The 23,265-nt window shown below is 25.9% G+C and overlaps 6 protein-coding genes and 1 long non-coding RNA gene across 7 annotated transcripts; 3 read left to right on the top strand and 4 right to left on the bottom strand.

Moving 5' to 3' along the window:
- The first annotated feature begins 2,588 nt into the window (after positions 1 to 2,588).
- On the top strand, positions 2,589 to 3,850 carry LOC122850807. The gene is made up of 2 exons (XM_044149873.1): positions 2,589 to 2,664; positions 2,754 to 3,850. Exons 1-2 carry the CDS (start codon positions 2,637 to 2,639, stop codon positions 3,848 to 3,850), a joined length of 1,125 nt encoding a protein of 374 aa, XP_044005808.1. The 5' UTR covers positions 2,589 to 2,636.
- Positions 3,851 to 4,909: 1,059 nt separating this feature from the next.
- LOC122850806 (F-box/LRR-repeat protein 2-like) lies at positions 4,910 to 5,689 on the bottom strand. Its single transcript, XM_044149872.1, has one exon. It carries the CDS (start codon positions 5,687 to 5,689, stop codon positions 4,910 to 4,912), a length of 780 nt encoding a protein of 259 aa, XP_044005807.1.
- Positions 5,690 to 7,754: 2,065 nt separating this feature from the next.
- On the top strand, positions 7,755 to 9,954 carry LOC122851756. Its single transcript, XM_044151198.1, has 3 exons — positions 7,755 to 7,817; positions 8,174 to 8,249; positions 8,340 to 9,954. Exons 2-3 carry the CDS (start codon positions 8,222 to 8,224, stop codon positions 9,434 to 9,436), a joined length of 1,125 nt encoding a protein of 374 aa, XP_044007133.1. The 5' UTR covers positions 7,755 to 7,817; positions 8,174 to 8,221; the 3' UTR covers positions 9,437 to 9,954.
- A 771-nt stretch (positions 9,955 to 10,725) lies between these two features.
- Positions 10,726 to 11,478, bottom strand: LOC122850805 (F-box/LRR-repeat protein 4-like). The gene has a single exon (XM_044149871.1). The coding sequence runs from the start codon at positions 11,476 to 11,478 to the stop codon at positions 10,726 to 10,728; it is 753 nt and encodes a 250-aa protein (XP_044005806.1).
- A 971-nt stretch (positions 11,479 to 12,449) lies between these two features.
- Positions 12,450 to 16,347, bottom strand: LOC122850804 (F-box/LRR-repeat protein 2-like). Its single transcript, XM_044149869.1, has 3 exons — positions 16,031 to 16,347; positions 14,940 to 15,938; positions 12,450 to 12,623 (listed from the first exon to the last, which is right to left on the bottom strand). The coding sequence occupies exons 1-3, from the start codon at positions 16,283 to 16,285 to the stop codon at positions 12,450 to 12,452; spliced, it is 1,428 nt and encodes a 475-aa protein (XP_044005804.1). The 5' UTR covers positions 16,286 to 16,347.
- Positions 16,348 to 16,435: 88 nt separating this feature from the next.
- LOC122851755 lies at positions 16,436 to 17,168 on the bottom strand. The gene is made up of 3 exons (XR_006373739.1): positions 16,955 to 17,168; positions 16,567 to 16,730; positions 16,436 to 16,473 (listed from the first exon to the last, which is right to left on the bottom strand). It is a non-coding gene; the product is annotated as an uncharacterized LOC122851755 (long non-coding RNA).
- A 451-nt stretch (positions 17,169 to 17,619) lies between these two features.
- Positions 17,620 to 19,263, top strand: LOC122850803. The gene is made up of 3 exons (XM_044149868.1): positions 17,620 to 17,668; positions 17,972 to 18,052; positions 18,143 to 19,263. The coding sequence occupies exons 2-3, from the start codon at positions 18,025 to 18,027 to the stop codon at positions 19,261 to 19,263; spliced, it is 1,149 nt and encodes a 382-aa protein (XP_044005803.1). The 5' UTR covers positions 17,620 to 17,668; positions 17,972 to 18,024.
- The last annotated feature ends 4,002 nt before the right edge of the window (positions 19,264 to 23,265 follow it).

The raw sequence follows: 23,265 nt of genomic DNA, 5'->3' as shown, positions 1-23,265 counted from the left end.
TTGCTTTGGATAAACACGAAGTTTTTCCATATAAGTTTTGTTATTGGGCTGAATAATGTATTCTAATTTTTCAAATGATTTATCGATAACTTTAATTGAGAATTGTTTATTACTAGATACAGTCCAATATATTTTTCCTGTAGTCCAATCTGATGTAATTGACTGTGCACCATCAAAAATATCCTTGACATGAGTAACAGTTTTTAATTTGTTATTTTCATCAAAGTTAATGACATCAAGTGTGTAGTTCGTAGCTAAAAAAATATTTACAATAAATAAATTGTTGCACATTAGTAAAAAAAAATATAAGTTTTTAAATTAAACTATATTTACCAATCGAATCGGAAATTACAACACTTTTTAAAAGATAAATACTATTATTTGCACAACTAAAAGTCATGTCGTTATACGAATAATCAGTTTGAAAAGTATTAGTAAAATCTTCCTCTCCAATTTTTGTTTTGTTCTCATCTTGTGTAGGATATCGTACATCAAAAAATTCTTTTTCCGACAAGACTAATAAAAAACCGTCTGGCCGATTTGATGGCAAGCTTCCTGCATTGGTGCAGCCAGGCAGTCCAAAGCACGCCACAAAAACAGCAAGTGATATAATTGCTAAAACATTTATTTAAAATGAACAATAATTAATATTTTATTTACTGCTTTTAAAAATTAATGATCATCAAAATATATCTACGATGTATATTCATTATTTAAATTTATACATAAGAGACAAAAATAATTAATTCGTGCGTTATATTATACTTTTATATTATATTTTTTGATTGATATTATTATAAAATAGACAGATAAATTAAAATTTTATTTGTCATACTTATACGTATTCTCATTTTGTACCAATTAAAAAATCCTCAGCGTCAACTTTATATTTTTGGATAAAAACAGATGGATGGCCAACCGAATAGTGATTTTTTTTCCACCCAATATGGCTGTATATAAAAAATTTTTATATCAATTTTTTTGATGAATCAACTCAGTCAATAGGTATCACATGACTTACAAAACTTAAATATAAAAATAAAAAAAACAATAAAATATTTTCAAAAGGCGTCATTCAAAATAAACAACGATGATAATAGCTAAAAAGAACTATGCAAAAAACAAAAAGCCACGTCGATATATGACACAAACATACATGCACTGTGATAATATTTAGTGGTAAGCGGAAGACTATAAAATTTTTTATATTTATATATTTTTTTTATTATATAAAAATTGACTACGCACAGAGAACTCTGATAGCTCAGTAGAAAATAAAATTTTTTCTTATCTGAAATAACAATAATCGACGGAAAAACAATTTTAAAATACACTAAATAAAATAAAAAATAATAAACATTAAACTTATGTTGTTCAATGTAAACTGTTTTTATTTTAAATATATTTCGTATATTCTCATGAAATATAATGAAAATTGATAATTATTTATTAATTAAAGCGCAAATCAAACAATAATCAAGTATTTTTTACTATCGAATCACTTTTATTTAATTAATTTAATAATTATTACAACGTATGAATAAAATTGATTTAAATATTTAAATTTATTCTTTATGATCCCTGGCGGGAAAAAATTTCCCCGGATTTCTTTGAATTTCTAGGTAATTAAGACCTCCGAAATTATATTTTTCCGATGAAAAATTTACGGAATTACGGAGATATTTACGGAGCAATTTCTAAATTATTTACATGATATTTCCGGGTTTTTTCTGGAATTTTCGCGTCAAAAAATCATTATAAAGAAAAATAATTAAAGATACACTAATAAAAGATATACTCAAGATTGTTTTTTTGATGATGAACATCAAGTTATAGCAATTTGGGGACATGGATTGAGTATATCACATGAAACGTCACATAGTTTTGATAATCAACGAATCCAATGAATAAATCTATGTTATTTTATACGATACGATTTTAAGCTATAATTCACGTTCATGTATTTTTCAAGTTAATTTCTATGAACCAATTCAAAGTTCATTTAGATTAAATAATTTTTGTTCGTGGAGCTTTATAAATTATAATCTACATTTGAATATGATTGAAACAATATTATATAGAGGTCTCTAGTCTTCTTAGTCTTTTTTTTATTTTTTATTTTTTATTATTTTGGCGCTAAAAAAAGACAATATAAGATAGTGCGAATCCTAAACAGAATCTCTTTCACCGTTCACACTTGTTTGCACTTGTTAAAAATACACAATCAACAGGAAAAAAAAAAAAGTAAGTTAACAATTTAAGTTTGTATAAAGAGATTTAATTAATGCTTATAATAAATTGAAAGTACTTGATGTAATATTAATAATTTAAATTAGTTAAAGAATATTAATTTTTAATATTTTGAGAATAATTATTGGCAAATGTCTGTTGAGGTTAGAAAAAATGACCAATGATTTTTTTGTTTGTTTAAATAACTGTAAATAATGATAATAATTAATTAATTTCATAATTCATAATAATAATAAATCAATTAATTGCATACGAGATGAAAGATATTTTTAATAGTCATCATAATTATTTTATTAAAAAACTAAAAGACAATTTTTTCTGATTTTGTTTCAGCCACAAGAAATTATTTCTAGCTGGAAAAATAATATTTCTTTCAGTGAAAAAAAATGGCACAGAATAATGATGGACCATCAAGTAAGAATAACTAATTAATATTATATTAAATTTATAATCCATTAACGTTGTTTAAATAATTTAATTAAAATTTTTGATTTTCTATTTAGATAAAAAAAGAAAGCGGAACAATGATGATATCAGAAGTGTTTGTGATCTACTGAGCATTCGTGTTGGTAAACTAAATATTGGTAAAAATAAAAAAATAACACTATTAGTTGGTGACATGAAAATGAATGCAATGAAAATTACTCAAGATGAATATGCACACTTGGATGAATCTTATTTTTCTCAAAATACTGAAACCATCATTGACATGGATTGTTGTAAATACAAACAAACAAAAAATTTTGACATTGACTTGGATATCAGGACAATACTCAACACAATAAATGTTGAAGGATACATTGATCAATGTACATTAAATTACTACAAAGCTGGTGATTTTAAAGCTACACATCATCATGGATATCGTCAAGAAAAAAAAGGTACATTGATTTTGTTATTACCATCAGAATATGTTGGTGGTGACTTTTGTTTTGGTGATGACAATGCTGAAAAAGATGTTGATAAATCAACATTGAGATTTATTTATTTTAATAATAAATTGGAACCTTCAGTTACCAAAGTTTCAAGTGGCAATCGTTTATCATTGGTTTACAATGTTTGTGATCCTAATCATCAGCGAAAAAATGTTATTGGATACAGTAGCACTGATATTCGTTTCCCTGATGAATATTACAAGAAACTATTGGATTATACAATCAACTATTGTAAAGGAAAAAAAAATATCTTACTTGGATATTATGAACATCGTGATGCTGCATTTAACGAACGTTTACTTGCTGATATTGAAGCTAAATATAAAGTTATTAAAGTAGCAGTCGAAGAAAATTCTCCAATAAGTCAAGTTACAACAGTTCATGAATTGAAAGATGAGTTTTATGACGATGATGATGTTTTCTTTGATGAACCAGGAGGTAACGAAAAATGTTTTGAAGACCTTGTTGATGAAGAGTTTGAGGTTCAACACAAATTATTCACCAAACACTGTGCTTTACAGTATGAAGAAATCGGTTTAGTCACTCAAATTGGACACAGAAGAACATGGCAAATTGAAAAAGAGTACTCAGTTGATATCTATACTGCTTATTTAATCAATCCAAATACTGAATACAAGATTCATGATGACGATGATGCAGATTAGAGAAAAGACAGTAATATATGAGAGAAACGTGGCATTGATTCATTCAACTTATTTATCTACTGACCTTAAAACATTTTATTAATCTACTTTTTTTTTTCTAAATAATCAAAAAAACAACATATTTTATTTAAGTTAAAAAAAAACCACAAATTTTCATGTTCAGAAAAATATTAAAAAAGTAATTATTTAAATAAAAAAATAAACAAATTTTCATAGAATTTTATTTCCTGATAACTTTGAAAAATATTAATTAATTTTTCTTTTCAGATCAGTTTAAATAATTATTCGTTCATAATGGTAGATACAATTTCTAAGTTACGATAAAACTGTTTTTTTAGGCAAATAGATTTGCATAATTTCAAACAACAAAAATTACTAATTATACTTAATTATTATTCCAATTTTATTCAACATTTTTTTTCAAAAATTATTCGTAATTTGTTTGATGAGTACTGCAGTTGTAGGATAAACAGAAACTTCAATCGGTTGATTTGAATTTTTATATTTGCAATAAAAAATATATATATTGTTATTCATTTTACCTAAAAAATAAATAATAACTTACTTATCAGTGTATAAAATCAAATAAATTTTATTATTAAACGTTATACTAAATCAGTATCAACATAAGGATCTGTTCCGATTCCAATAATATTATGTACATTTAATAGTATTTGAATTGTAATAAATTAAATAATTTATTTTTGAGTTAATTGTATAGGGATTATCTTGGAATACCTTTTAAAAACACTTGCATGTATCCAACAATAATTTTTTAAGCCACTTGAATATCATCACCTGTAATTACATATATGTACGATTGAAGGTAAAAATAATTGTTTCATAAAAAAAATTATTTGAGAAAGTATATTTATTTTTAAACTTTGTTTTACGAAAATATTAACATTGTCATTCGAATTTTTATGATTTCAAGTAATATAGAAAACAAGTAATAATAATAATAATGTTCTTTTACAATATCTTCGACTTGGTAACGTATTTTGGATGAATATTTAAGAATAAATTATAAAAAGATATACGATAAATTCAATTATATCTCTAATCAACAACCAACCACTGAGATTTAATTATTGACATCGAAGCTTCTTTTATTGACGGATTAGATATTTTCATGTGTAAAATAATACCATTTGTACGATTTTTAGTTGCCTGATCAGCAGCATTAACCAAGTTAATTGTAATATTATCTATACCACGGACATCAATCATATCAAGATCTCGGTTATTTTTAATAAATTGAATGATACCATCATCAGTAAGTTTCTTGCAATCGTAACAATAGAATTCTTTTAATCCTTTCAATTTACTAATGAAGCTGTCTGTAATATCAAGAAAGCTTACATCTAGTTTTTGTAAATTTTCCAACTTTGTTAAAGCACCGAGAGCTGTTTCATTAATAGCATCGTGAGCTGTTGTATTAATAGCACCGCTACGTCGGATGTTTAAACTTTTCAGGTATTTACAATTATTAGCAATGGCAATAATTGTACTATTTTTGAGACTCATTACCAAAAACAAGTTTAGATGTTCAAGATATTGTAATTTTGATATCTCATCAAGAACAGATGAAGAGAAACGTGAATCATAAATACAACTAGCAGGAATTTCTAACTGTTTAAGTTTTTTACAATTGTTTGAAATTGCAATTATTGATTCGTCTCTGAGCATAACGCAACCAAGCAAAGTTAAACATTCAAGATTTTCCAGCTCTGTTAACTTTTTTACAGAAGTGTCAATCATAATGCGACGAGGAACACGTATGCTCAAATGTTTTAAATTCTTGCAATATTGAACAATTGTATTTGCTAAGTCAGGCATTATATTACAACCAAAACCAAGATATTGTAAGTTTTGAAAGTTTATCCAGTTTTCGAGAGGAATTTGAGCTACATCATACGGACAACGTGAAATATCAAGATGTTTTAGATTTTTGCATGTACAAAAAAAAGTATCAAGTACTTTTTTAAAGAGTTCAGTGTAATCTTCATATGATCTTCCATACTGCATGCGCGGCGTCAGGGCGATATGTTCCAAATTAACGAGTTTATCAAATGAAAAAAACTCATCAGACAGTTGAATGTGAAGATGAACAAGTGTTGTTTTTTCTGCTATTTCTGAAAAAATGCTGTTTGAACACATGAGACCATGAACTGTCAATTTTTGAAGATTTTTAAATTTTTTAAAACTCTGAAAAAAATAAAAATTTATTTGAGTAATTTGTAATTATTTAAATAATACTATTGTTCGTCACTGGTGATAGACAACTAGTGGGTATTCAATAACGACTTACCGTAGAAATTGTTAGAATTTCATCACACAAAGGTTTAGAAAGTAAATGAATTTCATTAATTTCTTCCGGAAGACTATTAATTATTGCAAAGAGATTAATTGTTTTATCAGCGTTTTGACAAGTCACTATTATTTTTATGCATTTCAATTCATCCAACTGTGTAAATGCCTGGACAAAGTGATCAGCATTATGAATTAATGAATCATCGTTAAATTGACATTCAAGACTTGTTAAATTCTTACAATATTCACCAACAAAAGGCATGATACTTGAATTGCAAATATTTGAGAGAGACAATTCTTTTAAATATATACCACATCTTAATAATATTTTCTTGAGGTATGATTGTATCAACAAACGGTTATCATAACAACGTCCAATTGATGATTCACATTTGTATTTTTTAATGTCATACCAAGCTCGTTGACATGCCTCTTTCCATTTGACACAAACTAGAATAAAATGTATTATTATATTTAAAAATTAATAATAAAAACATTGATATTTTATCAACCAAAAAGAAACTTTATTTTGATGATAATGATATTTACCTTCTTCAATGTCTATCCTTTCTGGTATTGGCAGCAACATGAAGATTTGTGCTAATGAGTCGTAATCCAATGAATTGATCTCAACTGTTTGATCCTTGTCATCATCATTATTAGAGGTTTTTTGATATTCCTCAACACATATTCTTTTTGCATCCATTTTAGGTAAACTCTGAAAACATATATTAGAAAAATAATGATGAATTTAAATGTATCACAACCAGAATAAAATAACCATAAAAAAAATATATCAGAAAATGTAGATCAATTAAAATTGATGATTGACCAGTTGAATCAACACCAATAAAATTATATTCAAAGCCAAATAATATTAAATGTCATGCAACATGTTAAAATACAATAACTGATACACATGATTATTTTATAAATATACCTGTTAAAATTATAAATTGTCGTTCACCTTATTTAATCCTTTGATCTGTTGATGATTTATTCAGTAGTTAATGTAATAAAACCTTTTTTTTTTTTAATACACAATGTCATTGATAACGAATTAAAAAAAAAAACAAATAAAAATGTATTAATTCAATAATGGGTTTTAATGAAACAGTTTTGCACGTTTGACAATTACTTGTGCTTGCTTGTGCTATTGTTATTTGTTGTTGAATGTTAACGATGTTAACCTTTGATATAGGTGTATGTGTCAGATGTAAAAAAAAAAAAAAAAAACAAACAAACTCATGTGGAATCACGTGATCCCATCTTGAAGTTTACGTTACCAACATGTGGTTTTGATAACTCATTTTATCAAAGTCTCGAGTTTTAGTCAAAATTTTTGAATTGTAAATATAAATTTTTAAATATCATATTAATAATAACAAACAAGTCATATGACCCCATTAAAAGTTTATAATTAAGATTGAATAATTGAAATTTGTTGAGCTTCATAATCCACATTTTAATATAATCAAAACAGTATTATATAGAGGTCACTAGTCTTCTTGGTCTTTTTTTTTTTTGTTTTTTACAGTTTTTTATCATTTTTTTTTATTATTTTGGCGCTAAAAAAAAACAAACGATAAATCGACTCTCACTGTCACTGTTCACACTTGTTAACAATACACAATCAACAGGAGAGAAAAAAAAAGTAAGTTAACAATTTAAGTTTTGATAAAGAGATTTAATTAATGCTTATAATAAATTAAGAGTACTATTGATGTAATATTAATAATTTTAATCAATTAAAAGATAATAATTTTGAATATTTTAAGAATTATTAGCAAATGTCTGTCGAGGTTAGAAAAATTGACCAGTAATTTTTTTGTTTGGTAAAATAACTTTGTAAATAATAATAATAATAATAATAATAATAAAAATAATAATAATAATAGTGATGATAATAATTAATCAATTGATTGCATACGAGATGAATGATATTTTTAATAGTCATCATGATTATTTTATTAAAAAATTAAATGTCATTTTTTTCTGATTTTGTTTCAGCTACATTGTTTTTAGCTGGAAAAATAATATTTTATTCAGTGACAAAAAATGGCACAAAATAATGATGGACCATCAAGTAAGAATAACTAAAAAAATATTATATTAAATTTATAATTCATGAACGTTGTTTGAATGATCTAATTTAAATCTCTGGTTTTCTCTTTAGATAAAAAAAGAAAGCTAGACAATGATGAGATAAAAAGTGTTTGTGATTTACTGAGCATTCGTGTTGGAAAACTAAATATTGGTAAAAATCAAAAAATTACACTATTTGTTGATAACATGAAAATGGATGCAATGAACATTTCTCAAGATGAATATGCACACTTAGATAAATCTTATTTTTCTCGAAATACTGAAAACATTATTGACATGGATTGTTGTAAATACAAACAAACAAAAAATTTTGACATTGATCTGGATATCGAGACAATACTCAAGACAATAAATATCAAAGGAAATATTAATCCGTATACATTAAATTACTACAAAACTGGTGATTTGAAAGCTTCACATCATCATGGATATCGTCAAGGATTAAAAGGTACATTGATTTTGTTATTACCATCAGAATGTGTTGGTGGTGACTATTGTTATGATGATTACAATGTTGAAAAAAATATGGATAAATCAACATTAAGATTTGTTTATTTTAATGATGGAATGGAACACTCAGTTACCAAAGTTTCAAGTGGCAATCGTTTATCATTGGTTTACAATGTTTATGATCCTAATCATCAACGAAAAAATGTTATTGGATCCTATAACACTGTTATTTATTTCCCTGATGAACATTACAAGAAACTATTGAATTATACAATTAACTATTGTCAAGGAAAAGAAAATATCTTACTTGGATATTATGAACATCGTGATGCTGCATTTAATGAACGTTTACGTAGAGATATTGAAGCTAAATATAGAGTTATTAAAGTAGCAGTCGAAAAAGATTCTTCAATAAGTCAAGTTACAAGAGTACATGCACTAAAAGATGACTTATATGAAGATGATAAATTTTCTTTAGCTGAACGAGGAGGTAGAAAAAAAGATTTTAGTGACCTTGTTGATGAGGAGTTTGCGGTTCGACACAGATTATTTACCAAACACTGTGCTTTAAAGTATAAGAAAATCGATTTAACCATTGAATATGGGTACAGGAAAAGATGGCCGATTGAAAAACATTACTCAGTTGACATCTACACTGCTTATTTGATTAATCCAAACAGTGATTACTATAGTTCTGATGACGATGATACAGATTAAAAAAAAGGCAATGATTCATAAGTTATGAATCATAACAAAAAAGTGGCATTGGTGATTATGTAATTTAGCTTATTCATCTACTGATTTTGAAACATTCTATAACTTTTTCTTTTCTAAATAATAATTTCAAAAAATTTTAATAATTGAAATAATAAACAAAATTTTTTTTCTTTTAAATATTTCAACTTAACTATTTGCATCTGTAATTTTTCTTGAGTTTGTGCTTTTTTCCTGTTTTACTTTTGTTAATTACAGTATTTACTCGTTATCTTGTTGTCTTTGATTTTTTTTTGGTCAATTCTTTTTTTATTATGTAACTGTACTACTTCCAACAACAAAAAAAAACACAAGTTGTATTAAAGTAAATAAAGCTTTACAAGATAAAAAAAATCTAAAAAATAATAAATATAAAATGACAAAATATTTTACATATAAATTAAAAAAAAAAAAAAACTCCCAAATTTTTATGTTCAAAAATATATTTGAAAAGTAATCATTTAAATAAAAAAATAAACAAATTTTCATAGAATTTTATTTCCTGATAACTTTGAAAAATATTAATTAATTTTTTTTTTCAGATTTGCAAAATTGTAAACAACAAAAATTGCTAATTATACTCAACTATTATTCCAATTTTATTTAACATTTTTTTTTTAAATTATTCGTAATTTTCTTGATGAGTACTGAAGTTACAGGATAAACAGAAACTCTAACTTTAACTGGTTGATTTGAATTTTTATATTTGCAATAAAAAATATATATTGTTATTAATTTTACATAAAAAATTAATAAAAACTTGCTAATAAGCTTATTCTTGTATAAAATCGAATAAATTTTATTATTCAACGATACACTAAATCAATAGAAAAATAAGAATATGTTTCGATTCCATTAATATTATGTACATTTAATGGTATTTGAATTGTGATAAATTTAATATTTTATTTTTGAGTTAATTGTATAGGGGTTATATTGGAATACATTCTGAAAACACTTGCATGTATCCAACATTAATTTCCCAAGCCACTTGAATATCCTTAAACGTGTAATTACATAAGTACGATTAAAGGTAAAAATAATTGTTGTTACAAAAAATTATTTCAGAATGTATATTTTTTTTTGAACTTTGTTTTACAAAAATATTAATATTGTCATTCGAGTTTTTATGATTTCAAGTAATATATAAAACGAGTTATAATAATAATTTTCTTCACAATGTCATTGACTTGGTAACGTATTTTGTATGGATTTTTATGAATAAATTAGAAAAAGGTGTACGATAAATTTAATTATATATCTTCAACAACTAACCATTGAGATTTAATTATTGACTTGGAAGCTTGTATTATTGACGGATTAGATATTTTTATGTGTAAAATAATACCATTTGTACGACTTTTAGTAACCTGATCAGCATCAATAACAAAGTCAATTTTAATTTTACCTATGAGTCTGACATCAATCACATCAAGATCTGGATTATTTTTTATAAGTTCAATAATACCAACTTTAGTAAGCTTCTTGCAACCATTACAATGCAATTCTTTTAATCCTTTTAATTTGATAAGGAAGCTGTCCGTAATTATATCAATAAAGCTTATGTCTAGTTTTTGTAAATTTTCCAACTTTGTTATAGCAACAAGAGCTGCTTCAGTAATAACATTGCAATCTTGAATTTGTAAAATTTTTAGATTTTTACAATTATTAGCAATAGCAGTAATTGCACTACTTTTAAGATTTAATGTCCCAAACAAATTGAGATGTTCAAGATATTGTAATTTTGAAAACTCATCAAGAAAAGCAAATGGTACTATGAAGCAACCAGGAACTTCTAAACGTTTAAGTTTTTTACAATTGTTTGAAATGACGATTATTGATTCCTTACTGAGCTTAATGCAACCAAGCAATATTAAACATTCGAGATTTACCAACTCTGTCAACTTTTTTAAAGCAGCATCACTCATATAGTGATAAGGATGATGTATTCTCAAGTCTTTCAAATTCTTGCAATATTGAACAATTGTATTTGCTAAGTCAGGCATAATAGTACAAGACATAGAAAGATATTGTAAGTTATGAAAGTTTATCCATTTTTTGTGAGGAATTTCAGCTACATTATAGGTAAGACCATATGGAATATCAAGATGTTTCAGATTTTTGCATGTACAAAAAATAGTATTGAGTACTTTTGTAGAGATATTATTCGCATGTATACTTCCAGTAGTGCCACTCGTTAGGTCAATATATTCCAAATTAGCAAGTTCATTAAATAAAGATAACCCTATGTGTATGTCATACAGTTGAATGCTAAGATAAACAAGTGTTGTTTTTTCAGCTATTTCATGAAGAATGTTTTCTGGACAGAGGCCATGTACTGTAAATTGTTGAAGATTTTTAAATTTTTGAAGAGTCTGAAAATAATAGAAAATTATTTAAATAATTTGTATCTAATTGATACTATAGTTTGTCACTGGTGATACATAAATAACAACTTACCATAGAAACTGTTCTGTTTCGTTTCAACCGAGAAAATAAATGAATTCCATTAATTTCTTCTGGAAGACTGTTAATTATTGCGAAGAGATCAATTGTTTTCTCATCGTATTGACAATTCACTTTTATTTTTATGCATTTTAATTTATCCAACTGTGTAAATGCTTGAACAAAGTGATCAGCATTATGAATTAATGAATCATCGTTAAATTCACATTCAAGACTTGTTAAATTCTTGCAATGTTCACCAACAAAAGGCATGATACTTGAATTGCAAATATTTGAGAGAGAAAATTCTCGTAAATAATTACCACATCTTAATAATATTTCCTCGAGGTATGATTGTGTCAACAAACGGTTATCATAACAACGTCCAATTGATGATTCACATTTGTATTTTTTAATGTCATACCAAGCTCGTTGACATGCATCTTTCCATTTGACACAAACTAGAATAAAACGTATCAAATGTAAAAATTAATAACACAAACATTGATATTTTATTAACGAAAAAGAAACTTTATTTACCTTCTTCCATATCTATTCTTTCTGGTATTGGCAGCAGCATAAAGATTTTTGCTAATGAGTCGTAATCCAGTGAATTGATCTCAAGTTTTTGATCCTTGTCACCATCATTAAAGGTTTGTCGGTCTTTCTCAACACATGTTCTTTTCGCACTCATTTTAAGTAAACTCTGAAAATATATATCAAAAAAATAATGATGAATTTAAATGTATCACAACCAGAATAAAATAACCATAAAAAAAATATATCAGAAAATGTAGATCAATTAAAGTTGATGATTGACCAGTTAAAACAACACCAATAAAATTATATTCAAAGCCAAATAATATTAAATGTCATGCAACATGTTAAAATACAATTAATACACATGATTATTTTATAAATGTAATTGTTAAAATTATAAATTGTCATTTACCTTAATTGATCCTTTGATTTGTTGATGATTAATTTAGTAGTTAATTTAATGAATATTTTTTTCTTTTTAATACACAGTGTTATTGATAACAAATTTAAAAAAAAACAGAAAGAATATGAAATAATTCCGTTAATTCAATAATGGGTTTTAATTAGACAATTTTGTACGTTCGAGAGTTAATTGTGCTATTGTTATTTATTAATCAAGAACAACCAAGAATAAATAATAACAACACTCTTCGCCTTCAATAATTCTATCCGAAAAAAAAATTATGTCAAGTGTTACATAGTATTGCCATGATAATATAGAAACAGCTTTTTCCTATGAAATTTTGGTCGATATTGGTCGATATTACAGAGCGAATTTGCAGTGATTTGCAGGGCGAAGAAAAAAAAATTATAACAGATTGTTGACAATAATTGTCAAGTAATGCAAAAAAACATTTTTTTTGCACTCATTGTTTAATTTTAAATAGAATTATATATATATTTTTATTTTACAGTGTGTTGAAATTGTATTTGAAAAAGGACAACGAAACTGTTAAAGTTACCAATTTATCAGGATATAGCAAATTGTGTTTTGTCTCTTCAAGTTGTCTATAATGTGTATATATAGTTAATTCATTTTTATTTTTATGTCTTTATCGCGTTATTTATCGAATTATTATAACACATAACATTTCGATTTATAGCTTCTGAAAAGAAGATAATAAAAAGATTATGAATGCAAAGATAATAATGAGAAAATACAATTTTATCCAGATAAAAAACGAATAAATTGTATTTTATTCAACAATCAATTGAATCGTTCTTAACCATGTTTGTTATAATATCTATAAAAATAATTAATTTCAAAATAAATACCAATAATTATAAACTAGTTCATTTTTAAATTAAAAATAAAATTACTTGTCACATTTATTGATAAATAAAGCAATAACATATTAATGAAACCAACGATATACATTTTTTTTAATCTGACCACTCAAGGATAGGTATACAATGTATGGATTGAAGATTTTTTCTATATCTAAATAGTAAACTTGCGCTACTATTTGGTGAATTAGTAGTATACCAAAGTTTCCCGCCAGATTAAAAAAATAATTCGCTCAAAAAAAAATAAATAATTCAGAAATTATGCAAATGATTTATTTATTTGTCATGTATTTTTTTTTTTTTTTGATGACTAAACTATAATTAATAAATTTTTTATTAACTTAATTTGTTAATTAATTTTTTTTTTTACTCACTCTCGCTTTGGATAAACACGTAGTTTCTCCATACAAGTTTCAGCATTGAGTTGAATAATGTATTCTCATTTATTAAATGATTTATATCTATAACTTTTATTGCGGATTTTCTATCGCTAAAGACAGTGTGATATATTTTTCCTGTAGTCCGAACTGATGTAATTTATTGTGCATGATCAAAAATATCATTGACATGAGTAACATTTTTTAATTTGTTATTTTTATCAAAGTTAATTTCATCAAGCGTGTGATGGTTAGCTAAATAAATATATTTTACAATGAATAATTTGTTGCACATTAGTAAAAAAAAAAATTTATAAATTTTTCAATTAAACTATATTTACTATTTGTAGGGCAGTCCGAATCACTTTTCGAAATATAAATACTATTATTTGCATAATTAAAAGTCATGTCGTTATAATAACTTTTAGAAACACCAGTGAAATTTTCCTCTCCAATTTTTGGGAGTTTATTTATTTTTAAACTTTATTTTACGAAAATATTAACATTGTCATTCAAATTTTTATGATTTCATGTAATATAGAAAACAAGTAATAATTAATAATAAAAAGAATAATAATAATGATAAAAATAATGTTTTTCAACAATGTCTTTGACTTGATAACGTATTTTGTATGAATTTTTAAGAATATTTTAGAAAAAGATGTACGATAAATTCAATAATTATAACTCATATCAATCGACAACCATTGAGATTTAAGTATTAACTCAAACACTTGTATAATTATCGAATTAGATATTTTCATGTGTAAAATAATACCATTTGTACGATTTTTAGTTGCCTGATCAGCAGCAATAACCGAGTTAATTGTAATAATTGTATTGCGGACATCAATCTTTGTAAGATCTGGGCTATTTTTTATGACTTGAATGATACCATCATCAGTAAGTTTCCTGCAACCACCACAATCCAATTCTTTTAATCCTTTCAATTTACTAATGAAGCTGTCCGTAATTATATCAATACACCTTACATCTAGTTTTTGTAAATTTTCCAACTTTGTTAAAGCACCGAGACCTGTTTCAGTAATAGCTCTGCAACATCCGATATCCAAACTTTTCAGGTATTTACAATTATTAGCAATGGCAGTAATTGTACTATCTTTGAGACTTTTTACCATAAACAATTTCAAATGTTCAAGATATTGCAATTTTGATATTTCATGAAGAACAGATGGAGAAGGACGTGAATCAAACATATAGCCAGCAGGAATTTCTAACTTTTTAAGTTTTTTACAATTGTTTGAAATTGCAATTATTGATTCATCACTGAGCTTATTGCAATCAGGCAATACTAAACATTCAAGATTTTCCAGCTCTGTTAACTTTTTTAAAGCAGTTTCATTTATACAGTGATGACGATTATCTATCCTCAAATCTTTTAAATTCTTGCAATATTGAACAATTGTATTTGCTAAGTCAGGCATTATATTACCATTAATACGAAGATATTCTAAGTTTTGAAAGTTTATCCATTTTTTGAGAGAAATTTTAGCTAAATCATAAGGACCACGTGGAATATCAAGATGTTTCAGATTTTTGCATGTACAAAAAATAGTATCAAGTACTTTTGTAGTGAGGTCAGTGTCAGTGTCAGTGTCAAAAACATCATCAGGCTGCATGCGCAGCGTTAGGTCAATATGTTCCAAATTAACGAGTTTGTTAAATAAAAAAAACTTATTAGACAGTTGAATGTGAAGATAAACAAGTGTTGTTTTTTCTGCTATTTCTGGAAAAATGCTGCCTGAACAGAGGCCATGTACTGTCAATTTTTGAAGATTTGTAAATTTTTTAAAACTCTGAAAACAAAAAAATTTATTCGAATATTTATTTAACTGATAGTACTGTTTGCCACTAATAATAGACAACTAGTTGGTATTCAAGAACTTACCATAGGAACTGTTTTTCGTTGTGACGGAGAAAATAAATAAATTTCATTAATTTCTTCTGGAAGACTATTAATTATTCCAGATAAATCAACTGTTTTAAAATCGGACTTATCATTCATTGTTATTTTTATGCATTTCAATTTATCCAACTGTGTAAATGCTTGAACAAAGTGATCAGCATTATAAATTAAGAATTTGTCGTCAAATTCACATTCAAGGCTTGTTAAATTTTTACAATGTTTACCAACAAATGGCATGATACTTGAATTGCAAATATTTGAGAGAGACAATTCTTTTAAATATATACCACATCTTGATAATATTTTCTTGATATATGATTGTGTCAACAAACGGTTTCTATATGAACGTCCAATTGATGATTCACATTTGTATTTTTTAATATCATACCAAGCTCGTTGACATGCCTCTTTCCATTTGGCACAGACTAGATTAAAACGTAACAAATGTAAAAATTAATAACACAAACATTGATATTTTATTAACAAAAAAGAAACTTCATTTTGAAGATAATATATACCTTTTTCCATGTATATCCTTTCTGGTATTGGCAGCAACATGAAAATTTGTGCTAATGAGTCGTAATCCAATGAATTGATCTCAACTATTTGATCCTTGTCATCATCATAAGAGGTTTTTTGATCTTCCTCAACACATATTCTTTTTGCATCCATTTTAGGTAAACTTTGAAAATATATATCAAAAAAATAATGATGAATTTAAATGTATCACAACCAGAATAAAATAACCGTAAAAAAAATATATCAGAAAATGTAGATCAATTAAAGTTGATGATTGACCAGTTAAATCAACACCAATAAAATTATATTCAAAGCCAAATAATATTAAATGTCATGCAACATGTTAAAATACAATAATTGATACACATGATTATATTATAAATGTACCTGTTAAAATTATAAATTGCCGTTCACCTTATTCAATCCTTTGATCTGTTGATGATTTATTCAGTAGTTAATGTAATGAAACTTTTTTTCTTTTTAATACACAACGTATTGATAACGAATTAAAAAAAAAAGCAAATAAAAATGTATTAATCCAATGATGGGTTTTAATGAAACAGTTTTGCACGTTTGACAATTACTTGCGCTTGCTTGTGCTATTGTTATTTGTTGTTAAGTGTTAACCTTTGATATAGGTATATATGTGTCAGATGTAAAAAAAAAAAAAAAAAACAACCAAACTCATGTGGAATCACGTGATCCCATCTTGAAGTTTACGTTACCAACATGTGGTTTTGATAACTCATTTTATCAAAGTCTCGAGTTTTAGTCAAAAGTTTTGAATTGTAAATAAAAATTTTTAAATATCATATTGCTAATAACAAACAATTCATATGACCTCATTAAAAGTTTATAATTTAGATTGAATAATTGATATTTGTTGAGCTTCATAATCCACATTTGAATATAATCAAAACAATATTATATAGAGGTCACTAGTCTTCTTGGTCTTTTTTTTTTTTGTTTTTTACAGTTTTTTATCATTTTTTTTTATTATTTTTGGCGCTAAAAGAAGACAAACGATAAATCGACTCTCTGTCACTGTTCACGCTGTTCACACTTGTTAACAATACACAATCAACAGGAGAGAAAAAAAAAGTAAGTTAACAATTTAAGTTTTGATAAAGAGATTTAATTATTATTTATTACTTATAATTTATTGAAATCACTTGACATAATATTAATAATTTTAATCGATTGAAAGATAATAATTTTTAATATTTTAAGAATTATTAGCAAATGTCTTTTAAGGTTAAAAAAATTGACCAATGATAATGTAAATAATAATAACAATAATTAATCAATTAATTGTTTAACTACGAGATGAAAGATATTTTCAAAAGTCATCATAATTATTTTAATAAAAAACTAAATAACAATTTTTTTGTGTATTTGTTTCAGCCTTCGGAAATTATTTTTAGCTTGAAAAATAATATTTCATTCAGTGACAAAAAATGGCACAAAATAATGATGGACCATCAAGTAAGAATAACTAAAAAATATTCTATTAAATTTATAATCCATAAATATTGTTTTAATGATTTAATTTGAATTTTTAATTTTCTCTTTCAGATAAAAAAAGAAAGCTAAACAAAGATGAGATGAAAAGAGTTTGTGATCTCCTGAGCATTCGCGTTGGAAAACTAAATGTTGATGAAAATCAAAAAATTACTCTATTAGTTGATGACATGAAAATGGATGCAATGAACATTACTCAAGATGAATATGCACTCTTAGATAAATCTTATTTTTCTCGAAATACTGAAAACGTTGACATGGATTGTTGTAAATTCAAACAAACAAAAAATTTTAACATTGATTTGGATATCAGGACAATACTCAAGACAATAAATGTTAAAGGATACATTGATCAATGTACATTAAATTACTACAAAACTGGTGATTTTAAAGCTCCACATCATCATGGATATCGTCAAAGATTTAAAGGTACATTGATTTTGTTATTACCATCAGAATATGTTGGGGGTGAATTTTGTTTTGGTGATTATAATGCTGAAAAAGACATAGATAAATCAACATTAAGATTTATTTATTTTAATAATGGATTGCAACCTTCAGTTACTAAAGTTTCAAGTGGCAATCGTTTATCATTGGTTTATAATGTTCATGGTCCTAATTATGAGCGAAAAAATGTTATTGGATCCGATGACACTGATATTTATTTGCCTGATGAACATTACAAGAAACTATTGGATTATACAATCAACTATTGTAAAGGAAAAACAAACATATTGCTTGGTCTCTATAAATATCGTGATGCTGCATTTAATAAACGTTTACGTAATGATATTAAAGCTAAATATAAAGTTATTAAAGTAGCAGTCGACGAAGTTTCTTCAATCAGTCAAGTTACAACAGTATATTCATTAAAATATGACTTATATGAGGATGATAAATATGCTCTAGCTGACCGAGGAGGAAGGGAAAAAGAATTTAGGCACCTTGTTGATGAAGAGTTTGAGGTTCGACACAAATTATTTGCCGAACACTGTGCTTTAAAGTATAAGAAAATCGATTTAACCATTGAATATAGAGACAGGTACAAAGATTCAATTGAAAAAGAGTACTCAGTTGACATCTACACTGCTCATTTGATCAATCCAAATAGTGATTATGATAGTAATGACGACGATAGTTATGATGATAATTATGATGACGATGATACAGATTAGAGCAAAGACGATTCATACGAGAAAGGTGGCATTGATGATCATTTAGTTTAACTTATTCATCTACTGACCTCGAAACATTTAATAACTATTTATTTATTTTTTTTTTTTTTCTACTAATTACGAAAACAAAATGTTTTTCGTTTAAATATTTCAACTCAACTATATGCATCGGTAATTTTTCATAAGTTTTGTGCTTTGTCCCTGTTTTACTTTTGTTGATTACAATATTTACTCGTTATCTTGTTGTCTTTTTAATTATTTTTTGTCAATTTATCTTTTATTATATAACTGTACTGCTTCCAATACAAGTAGTATTGAAGTAAATAAAGCTTTACAAGATAAAAAAAATCTAAAAAATAATAATAAATATAAAATGACAAAATATTTTATATAAATTAAAAAAAAAAAACACAAATTTTTTATGTTTAAAAAAATATTAAAAAAGTAATTATTTAAATAAAAAAATAAACAAATTTTCATAGAATTTTATTTCCTGATAACTTTGAAATATATTAATGAATTTTTCTTTTCAGATTAGTTCAAATAATTATTTGTTGATAATGGTATTTTAGTAGATTCAATATTTCATTTAAATATTTATGAATTTCTTGGTAAATATATATTATTTGAATACGAAACATTGATAAACAGTACACTTGATGTCACAACGTATCAAGGATACTACTTGTTTTATGGAATTATAATAAATTACCATCGTTAATGAACAAAGAATCAACATTATTTTATGAAGATGAATTAAATTGTTTACCTGCAGACACTGATCAAGTTGATGGTGATATAATTAGTGGTAATATTATACTCGGTGAAATTGATGTCAAAAAAATAAATAAAATACTTCCAACTTATGAAAGTGCGTAAGAAAAATGAGGCAAGATAAGCATCCATTATTATTTTTTTAGTTCCAAAAATATCAGAAATATTATTATAAAAATATATTATGAGAGCCTGAAAATTTTTGGAAATTATATTGAAATGTAAACGTTGAGTAGTCAGATAAAAATACAATTTAATGGTAAAAAAAAATATAAATAATGAAATGTCTTCTACTAATTAAATAAATTAATTTACATTTATCAACGAATGGAATGAATACATCTATTTAATATATTATGATTTCAAACTACACCTCATGTGTATTTATTTTTCAAGTTAATTTATGACCTCATTCAAAGCTTATAATTTAGATTAAACAATTTATATTTGTTGAGCTTCATAATTCACATTTGAATATAGTTAATACAATATTGTATAGAGGTCACTAGTCTTCTTGGTCTTTTTTTTTTTTTTTGTTTTTATGGTATTAAAAAACGTAAATGGCTTGAGTCAAAAGCTGTTAAAATCAAGATAAGAGATAGTGTTCTTCCTGAGAAGGTGAAATTTTGGGGTGCAATACTCAATGTACAAGTTTATGTACCAGGAATGCTACAATGTTATAAATGTGGGAAATTGGGACACATTAAAAAAGGATGTAACGAAGTTGAACTATGTTTTAGATGTGGTAAAAGTCGCCACCCTGAGGGTGAAAAATGTAATGAAGAACCATACTGTAGTAATTGTAAAGGTAAACACTGGGTAACTGATAGAAGCAAGTGTATTAAATTACAAGAAGCACAAATGATCAATAAAAAGATGGCATTTGATAATGTAAGTTTTATGGAAGCAAAAGCAATGGTTAAAAAACTAAATGAACACTTTGGTGGCTTAAAAAAAATTCCAAAAAATATTCAAACAGTTGAAATAACAGATAAAACCTTTCCAATGTTAAAAAAAACAGCAACATATACTGATAGAGATGACCCAAAAGAAGCAAGGACATATTGGAACCAACAATATAGTAATAATGATCAACAAAAATATAAAGAAGTGATTAAAAATAAACAAAGTAAACAAAAAAATAAAAACCCCATGAAAAAGAATGAACCAAGTATAGAAATAACAAGTAGAATGAGTCAAGATAAGTCAACAGTTGACCTAAGTCAACAACAAGTTATTAAAAACACAAATACCAATCAAGATACACCAACAAATGAATCAGAAGAAAAAAAGATGATACGTGAAACAACAGCAAAGATCATGGAAACAGTTACAGCATTGCCAAATGAAGATAGTCAAATTCTTATCCAAAAGATTTGGAATATGATTATTGGACACTCAAACCAAGAAAATGATGATGAATATTATTAATACCAATAAACAATGCATCAAGTTGTTACAATGGAATTGTCGAAGTTTAATTAATAAATTACCAGAACTACAAAATAATTCCAACAATTTAGATATAATCTTGCTCAATGAGACATGGCTAAAAAAAAATAAAAAAGTATCAATAAGAGGTTTTGATTTAATTAGAAAAGATAGAGAAGAAGGTAAAGGTGGAGGAGTAGCAATATTTATCAAATCCTCGATAAGGTATACTGTATTAAAAGATATTCATGATGCTGATGGTAAAATAGAAATATGTGGTATCAAAATATACATAAATAATGATGAAGAAATTAATATATATTCATGTTACAGAATATCAGAAAATCATCTAAACCAAGGACAATGGAAACAATTTTTTAATCAATTCAAAGATAAATTCTTGGTAGCAGGAGATTTAAATGCACACCATATACTATGGGGAGACTGTAAATATTGTAGTGAAGGTGAAAATTTGGTAAGAGGCATTGAAGATTTAGAAATAAAAATTCTAAATGATGGTAGCTACACGTATACATCTGATAATCACATTGGCACAAAATCAGCAATTGATTTAACATGTGTAGACGATAAATCAGCACTGGATTATGAATGGAGTGTTGGAGAAGATTATTGGGGTAGTGACCATGCTCCTATCAATATACAATATGGTGGATCACCAGTCCTTAACAATAATATGAATGTTAGGAAAAAAACATTATACAATAAAAGAACTAAATGGTCTGAATTTGATGAAACAATATGTAAAGAAATATTGGAAAATAATATAGTCAAATCAAGAGAACATGATTGTCAGGTTCGTTACTCAACGTTCATAAATATTATTGAGGAAAGTCTGAGTAAGGCTACACCAAGCAAGTGGAATAAAAAAAATAATAATAATAAGAATATGCAAAATAATAAAAATAATAATGTATACCACAACCAAAATAAAGACAAGAAAAAACCATGTCCTTGGTGGGATGAGGAGTGTGATAAAATGGTTAGACTCAGATTAGCATCATGGAAAAAATTTAACATGATAAGCTCACAAGACAACTTCATTAAATATAGAATAGCAGCTAGTAAGGCCAAAGATATATTTAGAAAAAAGAAAAAAGAAAAATTCATAGAGTTTTGTGAAGGCTTAAATAAATTCACAGATCCTGGATATATATGGAAGACAATTAAAAAATTTAAGAATAAAAATAATGGTACAGATACAAGCCATGAATATAGTCAGGAAAAAGTAGAATCTGCCAAAAAAACATTCAAAAAATTATGTCCACAAAACCAAACAGTGGTTCAAAAACCTAATATCAATGATCATGCTCAAGATATTTTCTTGGACCAAGAATACAATATGGATGAACTGAACTATGCTATTGAAAATGTGAGAGTAAAAGCAAGTCCTGGGCTAGATGGAGTAAACTATGTCATAATTAAAGCACTTCCTGTACAAGCTAAAATTATTTTGTTGGATATTTACAACCAAATACTTGAAGAACAAACATTCCCTGAGGAATGGAAAAAGTATGGAATATTTTTTATTCCAAAAAGTGATGGTAAAAATGTCAGACCAATTTCACTAGCTTCTTGTGTATGCAAGATCCTAGAAAAAATGATTAACACAAGAATATCTTGGTGGCTTGAATACAATAGAATATTATCTAACACTCAGTTTGGTTTTAGAAGAAACAAATCATGTATTGACAATCTGACAATATTAACATCTGAAATAACAAGAGCATTTGAACAAAATAAAACAGTAATTACATTATTTATGGATATAACAAGTGC

The sequence above is a fragment of the Aphidius gifuensis genome, linkage group LG3, assembly GCF_014905175.1.
Source record: "Aphidius gifuensis isolate YNYX2018 linkage group LG3, ASM1490517v1, whole genome shotgun sequence".
In the NCBI taxonomy this organism is placed as follows: Eukaryota; Metazoa; Arthropoda; class Insecta; order Hymenoptera; family Braconidae; genus Aphidius; species Aphidius gifuensis.
Note: the sequence above shows the minus strand (reverse complement) of the source record. Positions and strands in the feature narration are given on the sequence as shown.

Excerpts from the sequence above, each read along its gene's own strand:
- LOC122850807 (XM_044149873.1), top strand. The coding sequence starts at position 2,637 with ATGGCACAGAATAATGATGGACCATCAA. Across the intron at positions 2,665-2,753 it reads GAATAATGATGGACCATCAA|ATAAAAAAAGAAAGCGGAAC; the intron begins GTAAGAATAACT and ends TTTTCTATTTAG.
- LOC122850806 (XM_044149872.1), bottom strand. The coding sequence starts at position 5,689 with ATGCCTGACTTAGCAAATACAATTGTTCAATATTGCAAGAATTTAAAA.
- LOC122851756 (XM_044151198.1), top strand. The coding sequence starts at position 8,222 with ATGGCACAAAATAATGATGGACCATCAA. Across the intron at positions 8,250-8,339 it reads AAATAATGATGGACCATCAA|ATAAAAAAAGAAAGCTAGAC; the intron begins GTAAGAATAACT and ends TTTTCTCTTTAG.
- LOC122850805 (XM_044149871.1), bottom strand. The coding sequence starts at position 11,478 with ATGCCTGACTTAGCAAATACAATTGTTCAATATTGCAAGAATTTGAAA.
- LOC122850804 (XM_044149869.1), bottom strand. The coding sequence starts at position 16,285 with ATGCCATTTGTTGGTAAACATTGTAAAAATTTAACAAGCCTTGAATGT. Across the intron at positions 15,939-16,030 it reads AACGAAAAACAGTTCCTATG|AGTTTTAAAAAATTTACAAA; the intron begins GTAAGTTCTTGA and ends TTTTGTTTTCAG. Across the intron at positions 12,624-14,939 it reads CAATTATTACAATTAACTCG|AGTTTACTTAAAATGAGTGC; the intron begins GTTATTGCTGCT and ends ATATATTTTCAG.
- LOC122850803 (XM_044149868.1), top strand. The coding sequence starts at position 18,025 with ATGGCACAAAATAATGATGGACCATCAA. Across the intron at positions 18,053-18,142 it reads AAATAATGATGGACCATCAA|ATAAAAAAAGAAAGCTAAAC; the intron begins GTAAGAATAACT and ends TTTCTCTTTCAG.